We start from the raw sequence: 20663 nt of genomic DNA, 5'->3' as shown, positions 1-20663 counted from the left end.
TTAAAAGTGGGCATATCCAATAATATCGGCTGACCGATATTATCGGGCGATATTGGCATAAAATGTAATAACAGAAAATATTTGTATTGGTTTTTATTCCTTTAGTTGCCAAACTTTTACATACCATGTACATATTATCAGTGACGGGAATAACAGTGTTTAAAACAACTGCGTTACTAACGTAAGTTAGTTTTTTTCTGTATCAAGTGATCGAATGAATTACTTCTTTTGTCATAACGCTGTTTACCTTACTTATAAGGAAATGCCTGCATTACTATAGTAAGTATAGTAAGTTAGAGAACAGCCATTGCCTAACCTCAATGAGACAATCTAAAAGAGACCGCAAAGCATGATTGTGGCCCCTCTTAAAAGGCACATATACCTGGGTATTATCTGCATAGCAGTGAAAATGACACTCATGTTTCTTAAAAATCAAACCAAGAGGTAGCAAATACAGAGAAAACAACAATGGGTCTAACATGGAGCCCTGGGGAACTCCACAAGAGAATGAAGCATTAGAAGAAGTAAAATTCCCCAATGAGACACTGAAAGTTCTGTCAGCCAGGTACAACACAAACCAATGCAGTGCAACCTCATGAACACCTACAAAGTGTTCCATCCTAGAAATCAGGAGAGCATGATCAACAGTATTGAATGCAGCCGACAGGTCCAACAATACCAAAGTAACAAAGTCTCCAGAAACAGTTGTCAATAAAAAGTTATTAAAAACCCGGAGCATTTATTGTTTAGGAGGCGTCAGTTCAAAACAGGAACAAACAATTGTCTTTTGTTTTCTGTTTATTCACAGGAAGAGAAGTCCATCAGCATCCAGGGATCCAAACCAAAAATACGACCAAAGGGAGGGGGGCGATCACCCACAGTATGCCCCTTCAGACGGCAGCATGCCCAGATCACCTTCTGACTATGGGGATGGGGACCCTCGGCGGGCTCCGCGGGGCCCACACATATTCCCAGATGTGGATTCAATGAGGACGGGCTACCGGGACCATCGGGGACCAAGTCGCTGGCACTCCCAGGAATACCCCCTTGATCAAGAGCTAGATGGACCGCCTAGTGAGTTTGACCTCCAGCGTCAGCGCCAGGAGGAGTTCCAGACCCGATACCGCAGTGATCCAAACTTGGCTCGCTACCCGGTCAAGCCTCAGCCCTATGAGGAGCAGATGAGGATGCATGCTGAGGTGGGCCGGCTGAGACACGAGCGTCGCCACAGCGATGTCTCACTGGCCTACACAGAACAGGATGACCCAGATCCAATTAGACTGTCCCGTCAGCATCTCACTGAGCGCCGGCCGCCTATGATGGGACAGCGCTCTTACTCTGTAGACCGGTCCTCCCCGGGGCCCATGGGTCCTGGTCTTGGAAGCCATAGAACCTCCAACCACAGTCCTCCAACTCCACATCGTAGCCCCGTGCTTGGTAATCGGTCAGGAGACCTAAGAAGAGGAGACCTTGGTGTTGCTGGGGACACCATGAGGAGGCAGCAACACCACCTGGACCCAAGCTCGGCTGTCCGTAAGACAAAAAGAGAAAAGATGGAGAGTATGTTACGGAATGACTCACTTAGCTCAGACCAGTCAGAGTCGGTGCGACCCCCACCCCCCAAGCCCCACAAAACCAAAAAGGGAGGGAAGATGAGGCAGGTGTCTCTAAGCAGCTCAGAGGAAGAGCTGGCCACTACGCCTGAATACACAAGCTGTGAGGATGTGGAGATCGAGAGTGAATCAGTCAGTGAGAAAGGTAGGAACCACCCCCTGATGCAGTTTAGTAGTGCTAATACAGATTGTTCTGGTGTTTTAACAGGAAGTCACTTCATGATTTACTCACTTCAAGTTTGATCTCAGTGGTATTTTGATTGTTGTTGTTTTCTTGTATCAGTTTTCTTAACACTGTTGTTGTTTTTTTACTCGTATGCTCTTTAACTTTCAAATCCCCAGTCTGTTGTTTCCATGTCCTGTGTGTTTGTTTTGCCTCTGTATATTCACATGTATATACGTAACTCTTTATTTTCAGTTAACTACATTTAACCCTTCCACTGTCCTATCAGGTGACTCCTCCAGGACAGGGGGTGCTTAAACATGGCTGATAGTTTATCACTTGGCAAGGGTGAAGTGGTGCTCTCCTAAAAAAAATAAATAAATAAAAAGCACCTGGGGTCCATCTGGCCCTATTAACAATATGGGAGGGTTAAAAGGAAAATTGGTTAATTTATTTTAAGCTAAAATTTATATTGCTCATTTATTTATTATTTTTTTTAATTCAAATTACATATTTTGCCCTTTTAGGCTCTATTTGCACTATTGTGAATAAAAAAGATCCTTTTTTTTTTATTTAACGATTTTTTCCTGTCCCTTGATATCCTCTCAGCATGTTACTAGAAGTTTGGAGCGTCTACACTAATACAGAAGAACAATCTTGACATGGCTAAAAGACTCCCTAAAAATCTTTGGTATCTTTTGAAATGTATTGCTAACTCTCCTGGGTAAAAATGAATTGAGCTTAAATGAAATTCTTTGGGACTCAAATGGGTCCCTGCAGAAAACATGCTTTAAAAATAATAATAATCCATATTTCTCTCACTTTCCAAGCCAAAGTTTTTTAAAATAGTTTAATTTTTTTAAACATGACTATAATGTTTAATTAACTTTTAATAATTTTATAGATTTTCCAACAGTTTACTCATAATTTCACCCAAGCACAACAGATAAAAGTTAACGTTTTCAAATTTGAAGGGGGCCATATCACGGAAAATTCAAAATTTGGATTTTTTTACGATGTGATTGTGTTATATCCTCATGAGAAATACCCCCAAACCCTCATGATTGCATTCATGCATTTTCCTGCCACAGCTTCAATTTGGCTGATGTAAAGATTTTTCCTGCGTTATCAGGCATTTCTCCTCCCCCTGAAGCTGGTGGTCTCGGTTCAGAAACTTGGTTATTTTGTTGATATTCTTACAAATTATTTCTGCAATGGAGACAAAACGACGCCTTAAAAACCATGTGTCTTATTTACAAAGATGCACGTAAACAGACTTGATAGTCCAGTGGTTCAGAGCTGGTCTGACATGCTGTTTTACACAGGTCCAGCTCCCAGTCTCAGCAGTAACCTTTTTCTTTTTTTACAAACGTTTTATTATAAATTCAAAGCTTGGCACTATTATGTCTTCAACGCTGTCTTCTGTTTGGAACTTGCTAACCTTTGCTTAGCATTGATGTAAGCTTGCTTAAATTGGACCAACACCCCCAAAGTAACTATTTTAAATTTACTGTGTGGAGCTCCGTGCAGAGGCTTCAAACTGTTGAAGTTCAAACTGCCGGAACCGTACTAAAATATTTCAGCTGTTTGAATCTACACCTTACCCTAAAACTGAGTTTTAGAAGGTCAGATAAACAGACCTAGATCGAGTTCTTTATTAGCACCAAACACAAAGTTATGTACTGGGTTTCCAGCAGAGTGCACAACAAAGAGGAGGAGTTGTTATCCCTAAATATACCAAATGCTGAAGAAAGGTAGCACAGGAGGTAACAGTTTTCTGGTTGTCTAGAAGTGTTAATTAATTCTAAAGTAAAAATAATTTCTCCAGTCTGCCTAACCGTCTAACTGTTGTTCATGTGGAGAGAAGCCACTAATACATTATTTATGTGGGAATCTTCACCTTGAAAGGCAACTGCGGAGAAAAATGGGCTGATTTCAGGTTATAGTTCCTGCTGTTGCCATCTCTGTGTGTCTACCTCCTCCATAGATCAACCTGTGTAGGAGAATGAAGACAAATTGCTGACCTAAATCAGTGGAAACAAACAGGGCTCATCTAGGTAATTACTTACCTCAGGTGGGTTAGAACCAGGCGGTTGTGGAGGCTCATCCACAGCTTTAAAAGCCCTTAGAGAATCTAAAGATTATTAAGGTTGTTTTTCTGCTGAAACAACAGTCTCAAACCAGATAAGATGGTGCAAAATGCTCTGATAGTTATGTTGGTTACCTCTGCCTTCTATTCTTCATAGACTGGAAACAGTAACAGCAGCAAACCTCCCACATGCAGTTTCTCCCGTATCACTTCAGGCATCGGGCATCAGGGTTTTTGGTTTCTCCCAAAATTGGTGCAGCCACAGCTCAAAATGTCAAATATGAAGACAGAAATCTGATGTGCAGCTGATTTTCTGCTTCTGGGGTTGAAACTGTGTATTAAACTTTTTCTGTGTTGTAGAGAAAAACGGTTCTCATGAGATCAGGTTTCATCGTGGTGTTTGATGGCTTTTGCAACAGCACTTTAGGGAGAGTTTAAAGATTTTACCTGATTTTTTAGTTGACTCACATTAATGTCTGATAAAAATGCAGTTTTCTCATTCTCTTAGAATGTTTGACACCAAACTGATTATAGGATTAAACATCTGAAATAATTTTCTTCCGGTAAGGTGTGCTTTTTATTAAAACATCTGTGACTGCCACAGGGCTGCATGGTGGAGAAACTGTTAGTACTGTTCAGTGTTGTTTTCATTAAAGATGACAAAATAGATTTCACTGATGCCCCCTAGATGCTGATGAGCTAAAAATAGCTCTTTGGTGACTAAAACATGGCGAGACGTGTGAGAGATTTTGTTTACGAAATATGACTAGACTAGACGAAAATTATTCTCAAAATGCACACTTCCATCTGTCTCACAAAAGCTGGACGTAACAACGCTGTTGTGGTGTGTGACCCAGCTGCTGCTCAACAGACCAGCTTCAGCGTCTGAGCGAAGTTAGTCCCCCACCCACATCAGTAATCTAGCCCAAGCGTAGCACTAACCCAAGCCCCCACAATGGAGCTCTAAAATTGAGTCAAACCCGGAAGTACCAAAAATTGCAGTTCCACCCTCATCCGCTGGGGGCTGGTGTCAGAAGCGAGCAAATCCTCATTGACTCCCATGTTAAAAATACCAATTTCACAGCAGAAATAAACATGTTTACAGCCTGGTACCAAAACATGTTTTTGTTTAAATGATCTAGTTTACGCTCATGACAGCTCTGAGGGGGGTGAAATTTTTTTCTCACTCTTCTGTTTAAGTGTCTAAAATTCTATATAATTAATGAGCATCAGACCCACGTGACCACAGAGCTAGCTCCGTGGAAAGGCCTCAGTAGAGCCTCGGTCTGGCCTGGAAACTGCTCTGGGATTTTGAGTCTCTGTGTTTGTGTATTCTTTTTTGGATATTATTTGTGCAATTGTTGGACAAAGTGACTTGCTGTGGCATTAATTGCACTAATAGAGCGTCCAAGGAGTCTCCACTTCATTTTTTTCGGCAAGTAAAATTATATTTATGTATTTTAGGTCACTGCCGAGCTGAGCTTAGATTTTAACATGTACTGTTTAACCATCAAATTTAAATGTAATAGGGTTAAACCCAGTGCATTTAACATAATGCTGCACTTTGGAAAATGGGTTGAAATATAATATGTTGGTGGAGCTGGGTTCCGACTATCGGCTTGTGGAGCTCTCGGGAGACCGATGTTTTCCACCCGGAATGCCGGCTGTTTCTCCCCGCAGCCCGGTCCATCTCTGTCTGATCGCGGCTCCTGTTAGCTGCGCGGGCTGACGGCTGGTTCTCCCAGCAGCTCGGCGCATCTGTCTGATCGCGGCTTCTGTGTGCTGCGGGGGGATGATGGCTGCTTCTTATGGCAAGCCAGAACCGCCAAAATACGCCACTTCTCCCCGCAGCTCGGCTCATCTCTGTCTGATCGCGGCTTCTGTTTGCTGCGGCGAGCTGACAGCTGGTTCTCCCAGCAGCTCGGCGCATCTGTCTGATCGCGGCTTCTGTGTGCTGCACGGGCTGATGTGGAGCTCTGGGATGGAAACCTTTCCACAGGTCTCGGAGACCTCTGTGTTCCACCCGGTTTTACCCAGCGGTCAGCCCGGCGTATCTCTGACTCAGAAGCTCTGGTATTGTGCACAGTTAACTCCGGTTGTAGCTAGGTTGCTACCTCCGTTAGCTTAGCTCCCACCTCCGCGTTAGCTTTGGGTTAGCTTCAGGTTAGCTTGTAGCTAGTTCGACCGGGTGTCGTCAGTTGATCCCAGCCTTACAGCCCCACCCTCAGCTCCTCCTTTCTTCCCTTTTATGGAATTGTCTGGGCTTGACGGAACCTGTGACATGGTCAAAATGGCGGTGGTGGCCACCTCCCATTTGGCCTCAAAAACGTGATGTTGGAGCTTATGGAAACCCATTGTCCATATATTAATGTCGATGCACTAACCACTGGTGGGTGAGAAGCCAACTTCACTCAGCTCTGCTCAGCGCTTTTCTGCTGCGGGAACGTGCAACACTCAGCCGCTCATTGCTGCTTATACAGGAAGTAAATGATTAGAACTATGAGTGACGAGGCCACTTTTAAATTGTGACATTAATAGGTTTCTGATCCATGTGCTTCCTGAAAAAGTCATGATTTAGGGCAGATAAGTGAAACATGGGTTTGTAATGTTTCAGGATTATTTTCTGTTTCCTGGTTTCTAAAAACGGGTCAGGTTCCTGCTTTTTAGCCAACAGCATAACTCTTAAAGCCCCTCTAAATGTTTATCAGCATGACTGTTGATGCTCAAGAGCAGAACTGGGTTATTTATATAAATTCTGTGGGCTGGTGAAAACTCATAACTCTGCAGTCTTTGGAAAAACATTACTGCATTTAAGTAGGTGCATTATTACATTTAAAGGCACTAAATTGGAGGTTTGATAACTCAAATAATAAATTAAACAAACAAAATATTGTTTTCTATTTAAACATTGTGTAGAATACTCTGTATGCTCCCTAAGAGACCATTCTGTTAAGGAAAGAAAATCATGCAATTCTTTTGTGAAAATGTACTGAATAATGCACAGATCTGCATCCAGGGTACAAATTAAACAGAGGGGAGCCCAGTGAGACAAGGGGGGTGGGGATGTCTTCAACCTTGCCTTGGCCCCCGTGGGACTGAGTTTTGAAGACGATCTGAATTGTATCAAATATATAAATATTACATGCTTATAAATTATTGCTTTATAAAGTAAAAAAAAGTGTATTAGGATGAATCTACCTACATTTTCCTGTTCAAACACTTTGTTTTGTTTTCTAGTTTTTTATTTGACTATTTTTTGGTCCTGTCTCACCTCCTCTCAATCCTACAGAAAAGCTGCTGCCTGGCTTCCTATATTTTCACCTCATGAGTTATGTTCCAACTTAGCAGATCAAAGGGTTCTACTGACCACAAAAATAGCGAAGTGTGCGCTACGCCCGGCCGCACAAATGAGGTGAAATCACCGGAGCACAAGACAGGTGATGCACTCCGCTCCACAGCAGCAACGAGCATCGGACACAAATAAAAGTAGAAAAGACCAGAGAATATTAGCGGACATAAACAATCATGTGTTAATTATATATTTCGGGGTGGCGACACGTTTGAGAATGTTGCTGAGGCCGTGTGCAGGACGCAGCTGCCTGGATCATCACCCTGCGTCCTCTCCACTCAAAGAAACCTCGGAGATTCCATTTAAGTAATGTAATATAAGTAGAACCAGGATCTCTTTTCGGGCTCTTCCTGGGTGTGTAAGTTGAGGGCTTCAAGGGAAGCTCATCAACCGGGCTCCTTTTAAGGCAAGGCAAGGCAGCTTTATTTATAGAGCACATTTCAAACACAGAGGCGATTCAGTGTGCTTTACAATTATCAGGACATGATATGAAAACAACATAAAAACACAAATTAAAACACACACAAATGGAATTACAGTTTAGAGCTAAAGGAGAAGACCAAGCTACAGCACAGATTACAGTGGAGATGACGCATGATAAGTAATAATTCAGGCTGAAGAGTACATTAGGGTTCTAGTTGTGTTTTAAACAACACTAGGGTTGGGGCAGATCTGAGGTCATGGGGAAGCTGAGTCCATATGTGAGCAGCATAGTAACTAAATACATCTCCACCATGTTTTGTTCTGACCCGTGGTTCTACCAGCTGATTGTTTTCAAGGGATCTCAGAGCCCTGTTGGCTGTGTATATACAAGAATGAGATCAGACATGTATTTTGGTCCCATGCCATTGAGTGGTTTATAAACTAGAAGGAGTACTGTGAAATCTAATCTGTAGTTTACTGGTAACCAGTGTAGAGATCTAAGAACAGGAGTGACGTGCTCTGTTCTCTTAGTTCTTGTTAAGATTCTAGCAGCAGCATTCTGAACAAGCTGCAGTTGCTTCACAGCTTTTTTAGGAAAGACCAGTTAGGAGACCATTGCAACTTTAATTCTTTAATGCATCTTTATTGTGAAAAAAATGATACCAGTCTGGGGTCTCGTTTATAAAGCTTGCTTACGCACAAAATGAGGTCGGAAAACTGCGTTAGCAACTTTCCACTCAAACTTTTGGATTTATAAAAGAAAACTTAGCGGAAAAATGTGTGCAACTTTAAGTTGACTAAGGACCTTGCTTACGCATATTTTGGACATGAGAGCACCTGCATTAACACTTGTTGTGCTTCATGCGCACTCAGATTAAAGTAGTTTGTGATTTATAAAGCGAAGATTGCGTGAAGCTGTGCGTACTCCATGTTTTATAGGTCACAAACTTGGTGTGAGTACATATTTTTTGCTGAGCTTAAGTATGGTTTTAGTAAGGATTATATGCAATGTTTTTTAAATAAGAGCCCTGGGCATTATTGTTGTACTGGACAGAATCTGGGGCAGCTAAGATTGTATCCCATCCATCCGTCCATTCCATCCATTTTCTTCCGCTTATCCAGAGGGGAACGGCCTAAATCGAGAGGCCCAGATTTTCCTCTCCCCAGCCACTTGGGCCAGCTCTTCCAGGGGAATCCCAAGGCATTCCCTGGCCAGTCGAGAGAGATATAGTCCTTCCAGCGTGTCCTGGGTCTTCCTTTAGGTCTCCTCCCAGTTGGACGTGCCCGGAAAACCTCACCATGGAGGCATCCTAACTAGGTGCCTGGGCCACCTCAACTGGCTCCTCTCGATGTAGAGAAGCAGCAGGTCTACTCCCAACTCCTCCCGGATGACTGAGCTTCTCACCCTATCTCTAAAGGAGAGCCCAGCGACCCTGTAGAGAAAACTCATTTCAGCAGCTTGTATCAGCAATCTCGTTCTTTCGGTGACTACCCGAAGCTCGTGACAATAGGTGAGGGTGTGAACGTAGATCAACCGGTAAATTGAGAGCTTTCTCTTCACCACGACAAATCGGTACGATGCTTGCATCACTGCAGATGCAGCATTAATACGCCTATCAGTCTCATACTCCATCTTTTCCTCACTCGTGAACAAGAACCTGAGATATTGAAACCTCCACTTGGGGCAGGACCTCATCCCTGACCTGGAGAAGGCATTCTACCCTTTTTCTGACACCAAAAAGATTGTGTCCCATACCCTTAAAATAAATGATGAAATGGGTTTCTCCAGGTAGTCCGATTTCCTCCAACAGATCACTAACATGCGTGTTGTGGTATTTGAAAATTCTACATTTTTTTAGGTGTGATTGGTTGCTTGTCTTTGTGTGTCCCTGTAATGGACTGGAGACATGTCCTGTTACCTGCCTCTCATCCAGTAACTGCTGGAGATAGACACCGGTTCCCCTTGACCCTTCTGAAGAAGACCTGTTAGATTGTTAGTGAGACATTGAGTGGTTGCTGCATGAATTATAACTTGCAGAATTTCAAAAACATACACAAATTTGAAAAATCAAAGAAAGATTTAGAGAGATTTGGCACCTTAAAAAGACATTATTTTGGCTTTTCCTCTAAGTATCGAAAGTATTCAGACTCTCATCAACTTTTCACTCTTTGTTATACTGCAGCCGTTTGCTAAAATCAGTAAAATTCATCTTTTCCTCGTTAATGCGCACACAGCACCTCATATTGACAGAAAAACAATTTTAGAAATAAATACAGATTTATTAAAAAGACAAACTGAAACATCACATGGTCCTAAATGTTCAGACCCTTTACTCAGTATTAAGTAGAAGCACCCTTTTGAGCTAATACAGCCATGAGTCTTCTTGGTAAAGATGCAACAAGTTTCTTACACTCGGGTTTGGGGATCCTCTGCCATTCTGCCAGGTTGGATGGTGAACGTTGGTGGACAGCCAGTTTTAGGTCTCTCCAGAGATGTTCAGTTGGGTTTAAGTCAGGGCTCTGGCTGAGCCTGAGCACTCTGGAGAAGGTTCTTGTCCAGCATTTCCATTTACTTATAACATATATGTGTTTGTGTTTTAAGCTGTGCTTTCATTGTAATTTTACCATAAAGGTGTATCATGTTCCTAACACAGCACCCGTGTTTAAGCGTACACATTGTTTCACCCCGTCCTCTTTTTTGCTCTCACCCTTTGAATCGTAGTAAAAACAGCATCAATAATTAATGATCCAATTAATAGTTTACACAGGTTTTTATCGAGCTGTCAGAGTGATGGAGAGCCTGCTGGTGGTGAACTCCGCCACTGCCTGTGCTCTGCCTTCGCCCTGAATCAGCAGTTTGCAGGGCCTCTGAGCCAGAGCGAAATGGCAGGGCTGGGCATACGCTGCTGATGCTCATAATTTATAGTTGTGATGAGTTTCCTGCACTCTGAAAAACCACACTGTGCCTTGCTGGATCAATGCACAACTGTGGTGTGCCATTGGTAATGAAGATTCTGGGAAGGAGAGAGTTTGTGGATGCTAGAAGCTAAAGAGAGAGAGAGTTGTGTGTGTGTGTGTGTGTGTGTGTGTGTGCACGTGCGTGCGTGTGTGTGTGTGTGTGTGTGTGTGTGTGTGTGCACGTGCATGCATGCGTGTGTGTGTGTGTGTGTGTGTGGGAGGGGAGGTGGCTTGGGGGGTTTGTTTGCCTGTGAATGCTCAGCGGTGTCACTGGACAAAGCCAACAATGCTTGTTGAAACTAAAACGAAAAAAATGCACAATTTGTATCAAGGCCAGTTGTTCTCTTTCTTAACATTCTTTTCGATGTCTCACTATGGGATACGTCCCTCCGCGGATTCCTCAGAAGCACTTATCTCAATACGCCAATCCTGATTGGCCAGTGACCGTGACGTACGCGTCCCCCTGCTACTATAAGTAGCAAGCGTCCCCACGCACGCACTATTCAATCACCTCTTCTCGCTTCGGTGGTCGCTTATCTCTGAGGTAAGTTAGCTCAACTGTTCACAGACGGAGCCAGCTAATATTCTCTCCGTCGCCGAACGTTAACTTACTGTCCTTCTGTCCTGGCCTTCACCATAGGCTCGGGGCATAACGAGCAGCTTCACACTCCAGTGCATCTGTTCGTTCTCTGCTAACACACCAGTTAGCCTACATGGAAGCCGCTCCTCCCACCAGAGGAGTCGACGGCGCAGGAGCTCTGTACCTGTGGGAACAAAATCTCAAGCACAGACCCGCACAAGGTCTGCTCGAGCTGCCTCGGGCTGGAACACGCCCAGCTGGCATTGGAAGTCCCCGGGTCATGTGAGAGCTGTGCTTGCTTCACCTTGAAGAGCCTTCGCCGGCGGCTAGCGCGCCAAGCTAGCCTGTCGGGGAAGGACCCTTGCCTGCCGGCCCCTGGGCCACCGCCTGGGGACGCCAGCGAACATGTCCTCCCGGAGCCGGAACCGTGTGCCGAACTCAGCTGGGGCTCACAGCTCGAACCGGCCGGTCCGAGCCACCCCGTCGAGGACGTGTTGGAGTTGGACTACGGAGACGACGGGGGCACCTCGGAACTCCTCATTTCAGAGGAGGACGAGGATGACGACGTTTTTCTCCCCATCGCTCAGGCCTCCATGCCTAGCTTTCCGTCCTCTCCCAGGGATGGAGCGGCTTCCCCGGCCGCCCACCTGGACATGCAGTCAGTCTGCCGACGCGCTGTGACCAGGCTCAACATCCCTTGGTCCACCATGGTCACTGAGGCTGTCAGATCCCGCTACGAGGGAAAGAAGCTGCCTCAGGCCACAAGAGCGGCAAAGCCCCTCCTTCCCGCCTTCCCGGAGCTTCTCCAAGAAGTGAGGTCCTTCTGGGACAAACACCCTTTCAGCTCCAGGTCTCCTGTCCAAGGAGCCTCCTCGCTGGACTTCGAGGGGATGGAGAAGGCTGGCATGCTTCGCATGCCGCCGATGGAACCGCTGGTTGCAGCCCACCTGCACCCACGGCTCTCGGCAACTTCCTCCAGGCCTCCCGCTCTCCCCGCGAAGGCGGACCGCTTCCAGTCGGCGCTGAACGAGAGGGCGTACAAGGCTGCCGCCATCTCCGCCCGAGCTTTGAATGTCTCCTCCATGCTCTCGGCGTACCAAGCCGAGCTCTGTGAGGACATGAATACGAAGCCGGACCCGGAGGTGTGGGAGGAAATCACTGTACTGACCGACATCTGCCTGCGTGTGCAGCGCTGCGCGGTCCAGGCCACGGGAAAAGCTATGGGCTATGGACATTTTGGACATGCCAATCGTGCCTGAAGGCATTTTTGGCTCTGCCCTGGCATCAATGCAGCAACGGTGTGAGGCCAAAAAGAAAGAGGATGAAGCCCTTCATCTCTGCCTTCCCCGTAAGCCCTCACCGGCGCTGCCGGCTCGGCCAAACCTTCCTCAGGCGGCTGTCCGAGCCCAGCCTCAGTTCTGGATCCCAAAGCGCCCGAAGCCTCAAGCTGTCCAACCAGCTCCTTCGGGTTCAGCGCCTCGACCAGTTTGTCCTCAGAGATCCGGCAACCAAGCCGACCCGGCGGTCAGCAGGTGAGGAAGAAGAAGAGGGCAGCCTGACGGAGTTCTTTCCCTCCAGACGCTGCAGCTGGCAGTTCCCCGTTCGCCAGCTCCTCCTGTTCGATGTTGCCATGGTGCCTTCTCCCCCCCCTCACGGAACCCCTCCGGCAGAGTCCCCGAGCGGTTCAGGGTGGGGCCAGGACGTGCAGCCGGCTGTGCCGGCTCAAAACACACGTCACAAGCACTCACATTGTTTTTCACAAACATGTCACGCTCAAGGAGCATTAAAAAGTTCGCTGCCGCATCCAGACAAAAGTCAAGGGCGCAGCAAAAATCAATAAAAATGTTGCCCATGAGCATTTCCAGGCGTGGGCGGCCCCTGGCGGACTTATCCGCCAGCCACGGGTCATCCACGTACGCCTGGGCCGTCAAACCACAAAGCCCCCGCGCATGCGCAGTGGTTGCCACGAGCACCGCTGCCCCACAACCTCTGGAGGGAGCTGCTGCTCCGTGTGTCACGGCTGTGTCACCGCTCTCCACTCACATGGAGGAATGGACAGCGGTTTCTGCTTCACATTGGGTGCTGAGAACTATTTCGAGAGGTTACAGGCTCCAATTCGCTTCTGTTCCTCCTCGATTCTCCGGCGTAGTGTTCTCCCACGCCCAGGGGACGTCAGCTCACATCCTTCAGGGAGAAATCTCCTCCCTGCTGGAGAAGGGAGCGATATGCATTGTGCCTCCCGATCGGTCTCAGAGCGGTTTCTACTCCAGGTACTTCCTGGTCCCGAAACGGGGAGGGACCGGGATTCGCCCGATCCTGGATCTGAGGGCCCTGAACCGATGCCTCAGAAAGTACAGATTCAAAATGCTCACGCTCTCATCCCTTTTGCGTCTGATTCACCAGAACGACTGGTTCACCTCAATCGACCTGAGGGACGCATACTTTCATATTCCCGTGTACCCTCCACACAGGACATTTCTGAGGTTTGCCTTTCAGGGAGTGTGTTATGAATACACCGTGCTCCCATTCGGCCTCTCGCTGAGCCCGAGGGTGTTTGTCAGGTGTACGGAGGCAGCGATCGCCCCTCTGAGAGGGAGGGGCATTCGGCTGGCCACGTATTTAGACGACTGGCTCCTGCTGGCACGGTCCAGAGAGGAGGCAGCGTCAAACATGCTGGTTGTGATCCATCACTTGTGTGGTCTGGGTTTCAGAATAAACTGGCAGAAAAGCGCTTTACTCCCCTCCCAGAAAATAACCTTTCTAGGTCTGAATCTGGACTCAGGGGCGTTCACGGCCTGTCTCTCGACACCGCGCGTGGACGCGCTCTCGCTCTGCCTGGCGCGCTTCCGCCTACACAGTTCGGTGCGGTTTGCGTTATGCCTCAGGCTTTTGGGTCTCATGGCGTCGGCTATTTCAGTGGTACCACTCGGCCGTCTACACATGAGAGATTTTCAACGCTGGGTGGCTTCTCTGGGTTTCTCCAGTGCGCCACAGAGCGCGCAGGGTGACGGTCTCTGCAGCGTGCGTTGCAGCGCTCCGCTGTTGGCGTCACCCCTCCCTCTTGGCACAGGGGGTGCCTTTGGGGTTGGTTCTCGTGAGGAAAGTGGTCACGACAGATGCGAGCCTGTCAGGTTGGGGGGGGGCTCCTGGAGGGTCGCTCTGTCAGGGGTGTGTGGAGCAGAGAGCTCTGGGGGACACACATAAATTATCTGGAACTCCTCGCGGTCTTTCTAGCCCTGAGGCGCTTCCTGCCTTTTCTCTCCGGCCATCATGTCCTAGTGAGAACAGACAACACCACGACTGTGGCTTATATAAACCGCCAGGGGGGGCTGCGCTCTGTGCGGTTACACACGCTGGCACGCAGACTGATCCTATGGTGCAGCAGGCATCTCCTCTCAATCAGAGCCACCCACGTCCCGGGTGTTCTGAATCGGGGGGCGGATCTGTTGTCCAGAGGGACACCCCTGTACGGGGATTGGAGCCTGCATCCAGCAGTGTTGGAACAGATTTGGATCCGGTTCGGCAGAGCCGTAGTGGATCTTTTTGCCTCCAAGGAGAATGCTCAGTGTCCTCTGTTCTTCTCCCTGCGCGACCGAGACGCTCCACTCGGCGTGGACGCGCTGGCGCACGACTGGCCACGGGGACTGCTTTACGCTTTTCCCCCAGTGGCCCTGATACCACCCACCTTGCTGAGGGTACGAACCCAGCGCCACACTCTCATTCTGGTGGCCCCATACTGGCCAGCCATGCATTGGGTGGCGGACATTTTCCAGCTCCTGGAGGGCCAACCTTGGAAACTGCCGCTTCGCAGGGACCTGGTGTCCCAAGCGGGAGGCTCGATCTTCCACCCTCATCCAGAACGGCTGGCCCTGTGGGCCTGGCCCCTGAGGGGTGTGGGCTAGTGTCAGCAGAGCTGCCCCAGGCAGTCATTCGAACCATTCAGAATGCTAGGGCCCCCTCCACTAGGTCCCTATATGACTGTAAATGGAGGGTGTTTGAAGCCTGGTGTCAGGGCAGGGAGGTCTCACCCTTCCAATGCCCGGTGAACGTCATTCTGTCTTTCCTGCAAGACTTGTTGGATGGGAAGAAGGCTTTCTCCACCATTAAAGTGTACCTAGCAGCCATTTCCGCCCGACACTTGGGTTTTGGGAGGAAATTGGCAGGTCAACACCCCCTGGTGTGTAGCTTCATGAGGGGCGCGCGCAGGCTTCTCCCTGTGTCCCGACCCCTGGTGCCCTCATGGGATCTGTCCTTGGTGCTGTCGGCCCTCTCCGGGCCTCCATTTGAACCTATGGACGGCCTGGACCTTAAGATCCTGTCTCTTAAGGTGGTGCTACTCCTGGCTTTGGTATCTGCAAAGCGAGTTAGTGACTTACAGGCTCTCTCTGTGCACCCATCCTGCACCCAGTTTGCACCAGGTGACATGAAGGTGTCCTTGAAGCCCAACCCTGCCTTTGTGCCTAAGGTGGTGGGCTCCTTTTCTCCTATTATCCTCACAGCTTTCTACCCACCACCCTTCTCCTCTCCTGAGGAGGAGCGGTGGCACAAGCTGTGTCCGATTCGCGCGCTCAAGGAGTATGTGAATCGGACGGAGAACCTTCGCAGGGGGGACCAGCTTTTTGTGTCATGGGGTGGGCCTCGTAAGGGGAAACCCGTCACAAAGCAGCGGCTTTCCCACTGGATTGTGGAGGCTATTTCTATGGCTTACTCCTGTCAGGGCATTCAGGCACCTGTTGGGCTCAGGGCCCATTCTACTAGGGGCCTGTCTGCTTCTTGGGCCCTTTTTCGGGGGCTGTCAATCCAGGAGATTTGTGCTGCAGCAAGTTGGGCTTCTCCACTTGCATTTGCACGCTTCTATAAGCTTGATGTTTCGGTCCCTGCAATGACTCACACGATTCTGAGTGTGGGGTCTTTGGCGGGCCAAGACGTATCCCTGTAGGTTGGTGATCGCTGGATAAGCTGTCTGGCAATACGGGAGTCTCCATATCCCATAGTGAGACATCGAAACGAATGTTAAGAAAGAGAACTTTAGGTTACTATCGTAACCCCGGTTCTCTGAGTAACATGAGTGAGATGTCTCACCAGACAACCCTTCTTGCTGGGCGAAGCGAGAAGAGGTGTTTATCTTGAATAGTGCGTGCGTGGGGACGCTTGCTACTTATAGTAGCAGGGGGACGCGTACGTCACGGTCACTGGCCAATCAGGATTGGCGTATTGAGATAAGTGCTTCTGAGGAATCCGCGGAGGGGCGTATCCCATAGTGAGACATCTCACTCATGTTACTCAGAGAACCGGGGTTACGATAGTAACCTAAAGTTTCCTAGTTTCTACATTTCTTTAATTGCCAAAAGAAAACCTTGAGCACAAAAGATGAGACACTATATGTTGTGTTTGGGCCTACAATCAGTGTCAATATAAAAAAAACGTGTATTGTTCTTATTTAAACGGTACTCTGAAACACTTTTAGCTTTTCTGGGAAGTAAAATACCTCTACCTTTTATGTTTACATCCAACTGGCCCTTACCAGTTAAAGACAAGATGATCTAGATGCATCTTTCCTCTTCTTCATGATCCTAAACACTACGCACTCGTTGGACTGAGGATACGCACTCGTTATCGACTTCCGTATTATTGAGGTTCTTTGTAAAATGTTTTTTTCCTATTTTTACTTCACCCTGTGTCTTATTGATTTTTAGCTGTTATTTTTGGGAATTTTGTTGTATTTCCTTTTTATCTTTTATCTGTGTTCGACATGTTTATATAACGCCTGTTTAATTAACCAACATTTTTAGTGTACAGCGCCTTGTTTGGTTGTAATGCCTTGTGAATGCGCTTTATAAATAAAATTGGATTGGATTGGATTGGACTATCACCACATAAGGGAAGAAACTCAGAAGAGTTTACAGAATCTCAAACCAGACTTGTGTTTTGTTTTTTTGAAGCAACATGGAATTTCTGTTGATTGGTCCAGAGTCAGATGTTAATCTTACCATGTTTGTGGCCACTCCCATTAAAAAAGAGTAAGAGGAAGAGCTCTTTTCTGCACGGCTGCAGGTAACTCCTTCCAACATTTGTTTATTCTGGGGAAATAACAATGACGCATCACTGCAATCAGGATTTATCTTAATCCTCTCAGGCTCAAAATAAGTTTTGATAAAAGGATGAACAACTAAGTCCTTCAGGAGTACTTCAGAGTTAAAAAAATGCTCATGAAATACGTATGTGGAGTAACCAGGCAGGTAGCTTTTAACGTTGCAAATCTGCAACGCCTGCCTCCAGAGGGCTAAATCATCTTCAGCAGGCTCCTCCTACTGAGCCCTTTAGCCACCTCATGATGAATGAGTGAACTCAGAAAATGCCCTCATCTGTTTCAGCCTGGGGATATTTGCATCTTCTCTTAAACACACGTCTTAATCTGTTTGGACATTGATGGCCAAATTAGACAAGTGACTTGTTCAGAGGACAGTTTACAGTGCACCTCATCAGCCTGGGCTTTGGCGCTATGCTTCAGACTCCAACTGAAAGGCATTCAAGGTAATCACTGCTGTCAGCTGTTGCTTAGAGGGTCACATAGGCCAAAGCCAGTCCCAGAACATCCATAATGTTTACTAATGTGTACATCTAAGTGCAAAAAGTAGTCCTAGTGTTCAGACCGATGGATGGATGGATAGTGATAACAGAGAGATCGAAACAAGTGGATTTTCCAAATGCTGATATAGAGACAATGTTCACAGTGCAAATGTCCATGTGTTAAGTTTTCATGTAACAGTCTTGTTGAATAAATATACAAAAATCAACAGAACCTTTTAGGTTAATCATTAGACTGCTGGTATAAAACTGTCTCGTTCTGTTTGTGCAGGAATTCAAGCGATACTAAATGCTTTATGAAAGATCCTTACATTTGATTCTTCCATGTTTAGTTTGTTCAATCAGAAGTTCTTTTCTCAGACAGCATCTAAAGCAGAAGTATGTAGTTTGAAACAAGGGCCACACAAAAGCTACTTGTGTCGACACTGCAGGTGGACGTGGGAATCCAGTCAAGTACTTTTCTCCAGTCAGACCCAGGTTCCTTATGTGGTCAAAGCTATCTTGGCCACCCCATCAGACCTTTGGTCTTCAAAGTGTGATGAATGTTGTAACTTTGCATGGATGAAGCAATTAGCAACTAGATCACATTTTAACAAATGAGCTTCTCTTCATCACTAGGTCATCATAGTTCGCTTTAATTGCACAACAACTGTGGTGGTTTCACCTCTTTCCCTGTGCATATGGGTGACCGGTGCTAAGTGTGTAACAGTCAAAACTCAGCAGTAGTGAACCGGACATTCACTACAGTGAACCCTAACCCGGCAGCTGCAGCACTTTCAGGTTTCCCTAAACTTTAACAGGCGGACTGATATTTGTTTGATTTGATGAACGATATTTCATGCCTACAGCCCTTTTGGGCTAAATCAAATGTTTTAATTAAATGCTGCTCTTAGATCTGGAATCCCAGCGATCCCTGAGCTCCATGCAGCTGTTTTGGATGGTAAGCACAAGAAAAAAAGGCATTATGTCTACATTATTCACAGTACAGGTTAAGACTTTTACAGATTTCTAAAAATGTACACATAATTCCTGAAAGGGGAGAAAAAAATGATTGTAGCTTAAAATACTGTTTTAGGAAGTGTTCTACACAAAACTTTTTAATAAAAAGCTATATTTAAAAAAATAATAAACCTCCACGGGGCATTTAGAGGTGTGCAGAATGAATGTACAGTTTAATTCTTTAAAAGTAAAATTAAAAAAATGTATAAAAATTTTTATTTGTTGGGCATGACACCGAGTTTATGTTTACGCTGTTGTGCTGAAAAGTCCACTCAACAAGGCGAGGCTGGGACTGGGTAAAATGGTGGACTTGACAAGTCAAGCAGCTGATTCTGAGTCCACAAGATGTTCTAATGGTAAACACTGTTGTAAAGTAAACGTATTAGTAGGAATTAGACCTTATCCTGTACAGTTTGTCACAACATGGTGCTGGATTGTGTCGGCCAACATCCCGGCGGCTGGAAAATTAGTCCTGGTGTTGAGATACCACCTCAGAACACCAGAGTTCGCCAGAGTGCCCATGTTCCATATTCAACCTTTACATATAAAAATATTATATTAAAAGAAATAAACAAGGCCCCAGATCATTATGAAATATTGAAGCAGTGTTTAAATCTCCCACATTGTTAATGGGGTCAGATGGGCTCCAGGTGCTTTTTTTTTTTTTTTTTTCATATTTTTAGGAGTGTACCACTTCACCCTTGCCAATGGATAAACTATCAACCAAGTTTAACCACCCCCCTTTCCTGGAAGAGTCACCTGATAGGACAGCAAAAGGGTTAATGCATCAACACCTGGCTAATCCATGCCTATCTAAGTCATTGTTTAGTGAACGCTGTATGACTCAAAGAGAAGATGAAAGGATAACTCAAACACAGCTAAAACATGGCTGACACAGGACCGTTTCACAATTTCATGACACAGCACTGAAGTAGTGGCAATGCTTACTGATGTGTTTGTGCAGCGCAACTTAAGAACATGTGCAGAGCATTTCACATCCATCGTGCTTTTAGATACATTTTAGTTAGTTTAATTCATACGTCTTCTGTGATAGAGTAACGGTACATCTTACATGTTTAAATAACAAAAAGTGCATAAGTTATGAAAGATGAATTTCTGTGCAGGGATGTAAATGTTTCAGCATGCAAGAGGCTGTAGTGTTGTTTGCACCAAAACATCTGCTGTTTAACACCACAGCCTGGTGGCACAATGTGCAGGAAATTAGAAAAGGACAAGACAGCTTTTACTGTCAGGGACATGGATTCTCACACATCAGTAAATACTGAAGCAAGTTTTGTAACAGCTTAAGATTTCACAACAATCAGTTTCTCCAACAGCCAAAGATAAGTTCAACTTCCATCTGCTGCTTAGACGTTTTGAAACAGCCAGCATGTGGAACGGTTGGCTGTCGTAGGGCTGCAGGAGATAGGATGGGAGATTTCTGACTTAAGCTTTATGCATTTTGCTTCATGTTAGCACAGCTTCCTTTGGGCTCTGGCAGCTGGATTGGTGACCACTTACAGAGAGGCTCGTTTTTGTAGCCATGTCACAGAACTGTTGTATGAAAAGGCCCTTTCACTGTACTGTACTGTAGGTATATGAGTTCAGTCCTACAGATGTTTAAATGAAAACTTCCCATTTTAAAACTCTCTCTGGTGCGCTCAAAGCTTTGCAAACTGGACACTAGATTCAATTCCCTAAAGATCTTACCTGATTTGTCTTGTAGCTGCTTTTACTGTAGTTTGTAAATGTGCCATGCTCATTTTAAACAAAATAATCGTATTTTGCTAATTTATGTAGGAACTCTCCTAAAATGTATGGTTTTGTGAAATTTAGATGGAACAGATAAAGGGAGAGTGCCTCAGTAGCATAAGGTTTAGATATACATGGTAATTTTCCAG

General features: G+C 46.1%; 1 protein-coding gene across 49 annotated transcripts in view; it reads left to right on the top strand.

Moving 5' to 3' along the window:
* rims2a (regulating synaptic membrane exocytosis 2a) overlaps positions 1-20663 on the top strand; it is a 235951-nt gene that overhangs the window by 106046 nt on the left and 109242 nt on the right. For all 49 annotated transcript variants that reach the window (XM_070550878.1, XM_070550871.1, XM_070550876.1 and 46 more), the window contains one exon: positions 809-1758. In XM_070550878.1, the coding sequence (XP_070406979.1) occupies positions 809-1758 (950 nt within the window). The remainder of the gene's footprint in view (positions 1-808; positions 1759-20663) is intronic.

The sequence above is a fragment of the Nothobranchius furzeri genome, chromosome 5, assembly GCF_043380555.1.
Source record: "Nothobranchius furzeri strain GRZ-AD chromosome 5, NfurGRZ-RIMD1, whole genome shotgun sequence".
In the NCBI taxonomy this organism is placed as follows: domain Eukaryota; kingdom Metazoa; phylum Chordata; class Actinopteri; order Cyprinodontiformes; family Nothobranchiidae; genus Nothobranchius; species Nothobranchius furzeri.
The sequence above is the reverse complement of the archived record's forward strand: the minus strand, read 5'-3'. Positions and strand labels throughout refer to the sequence as shown.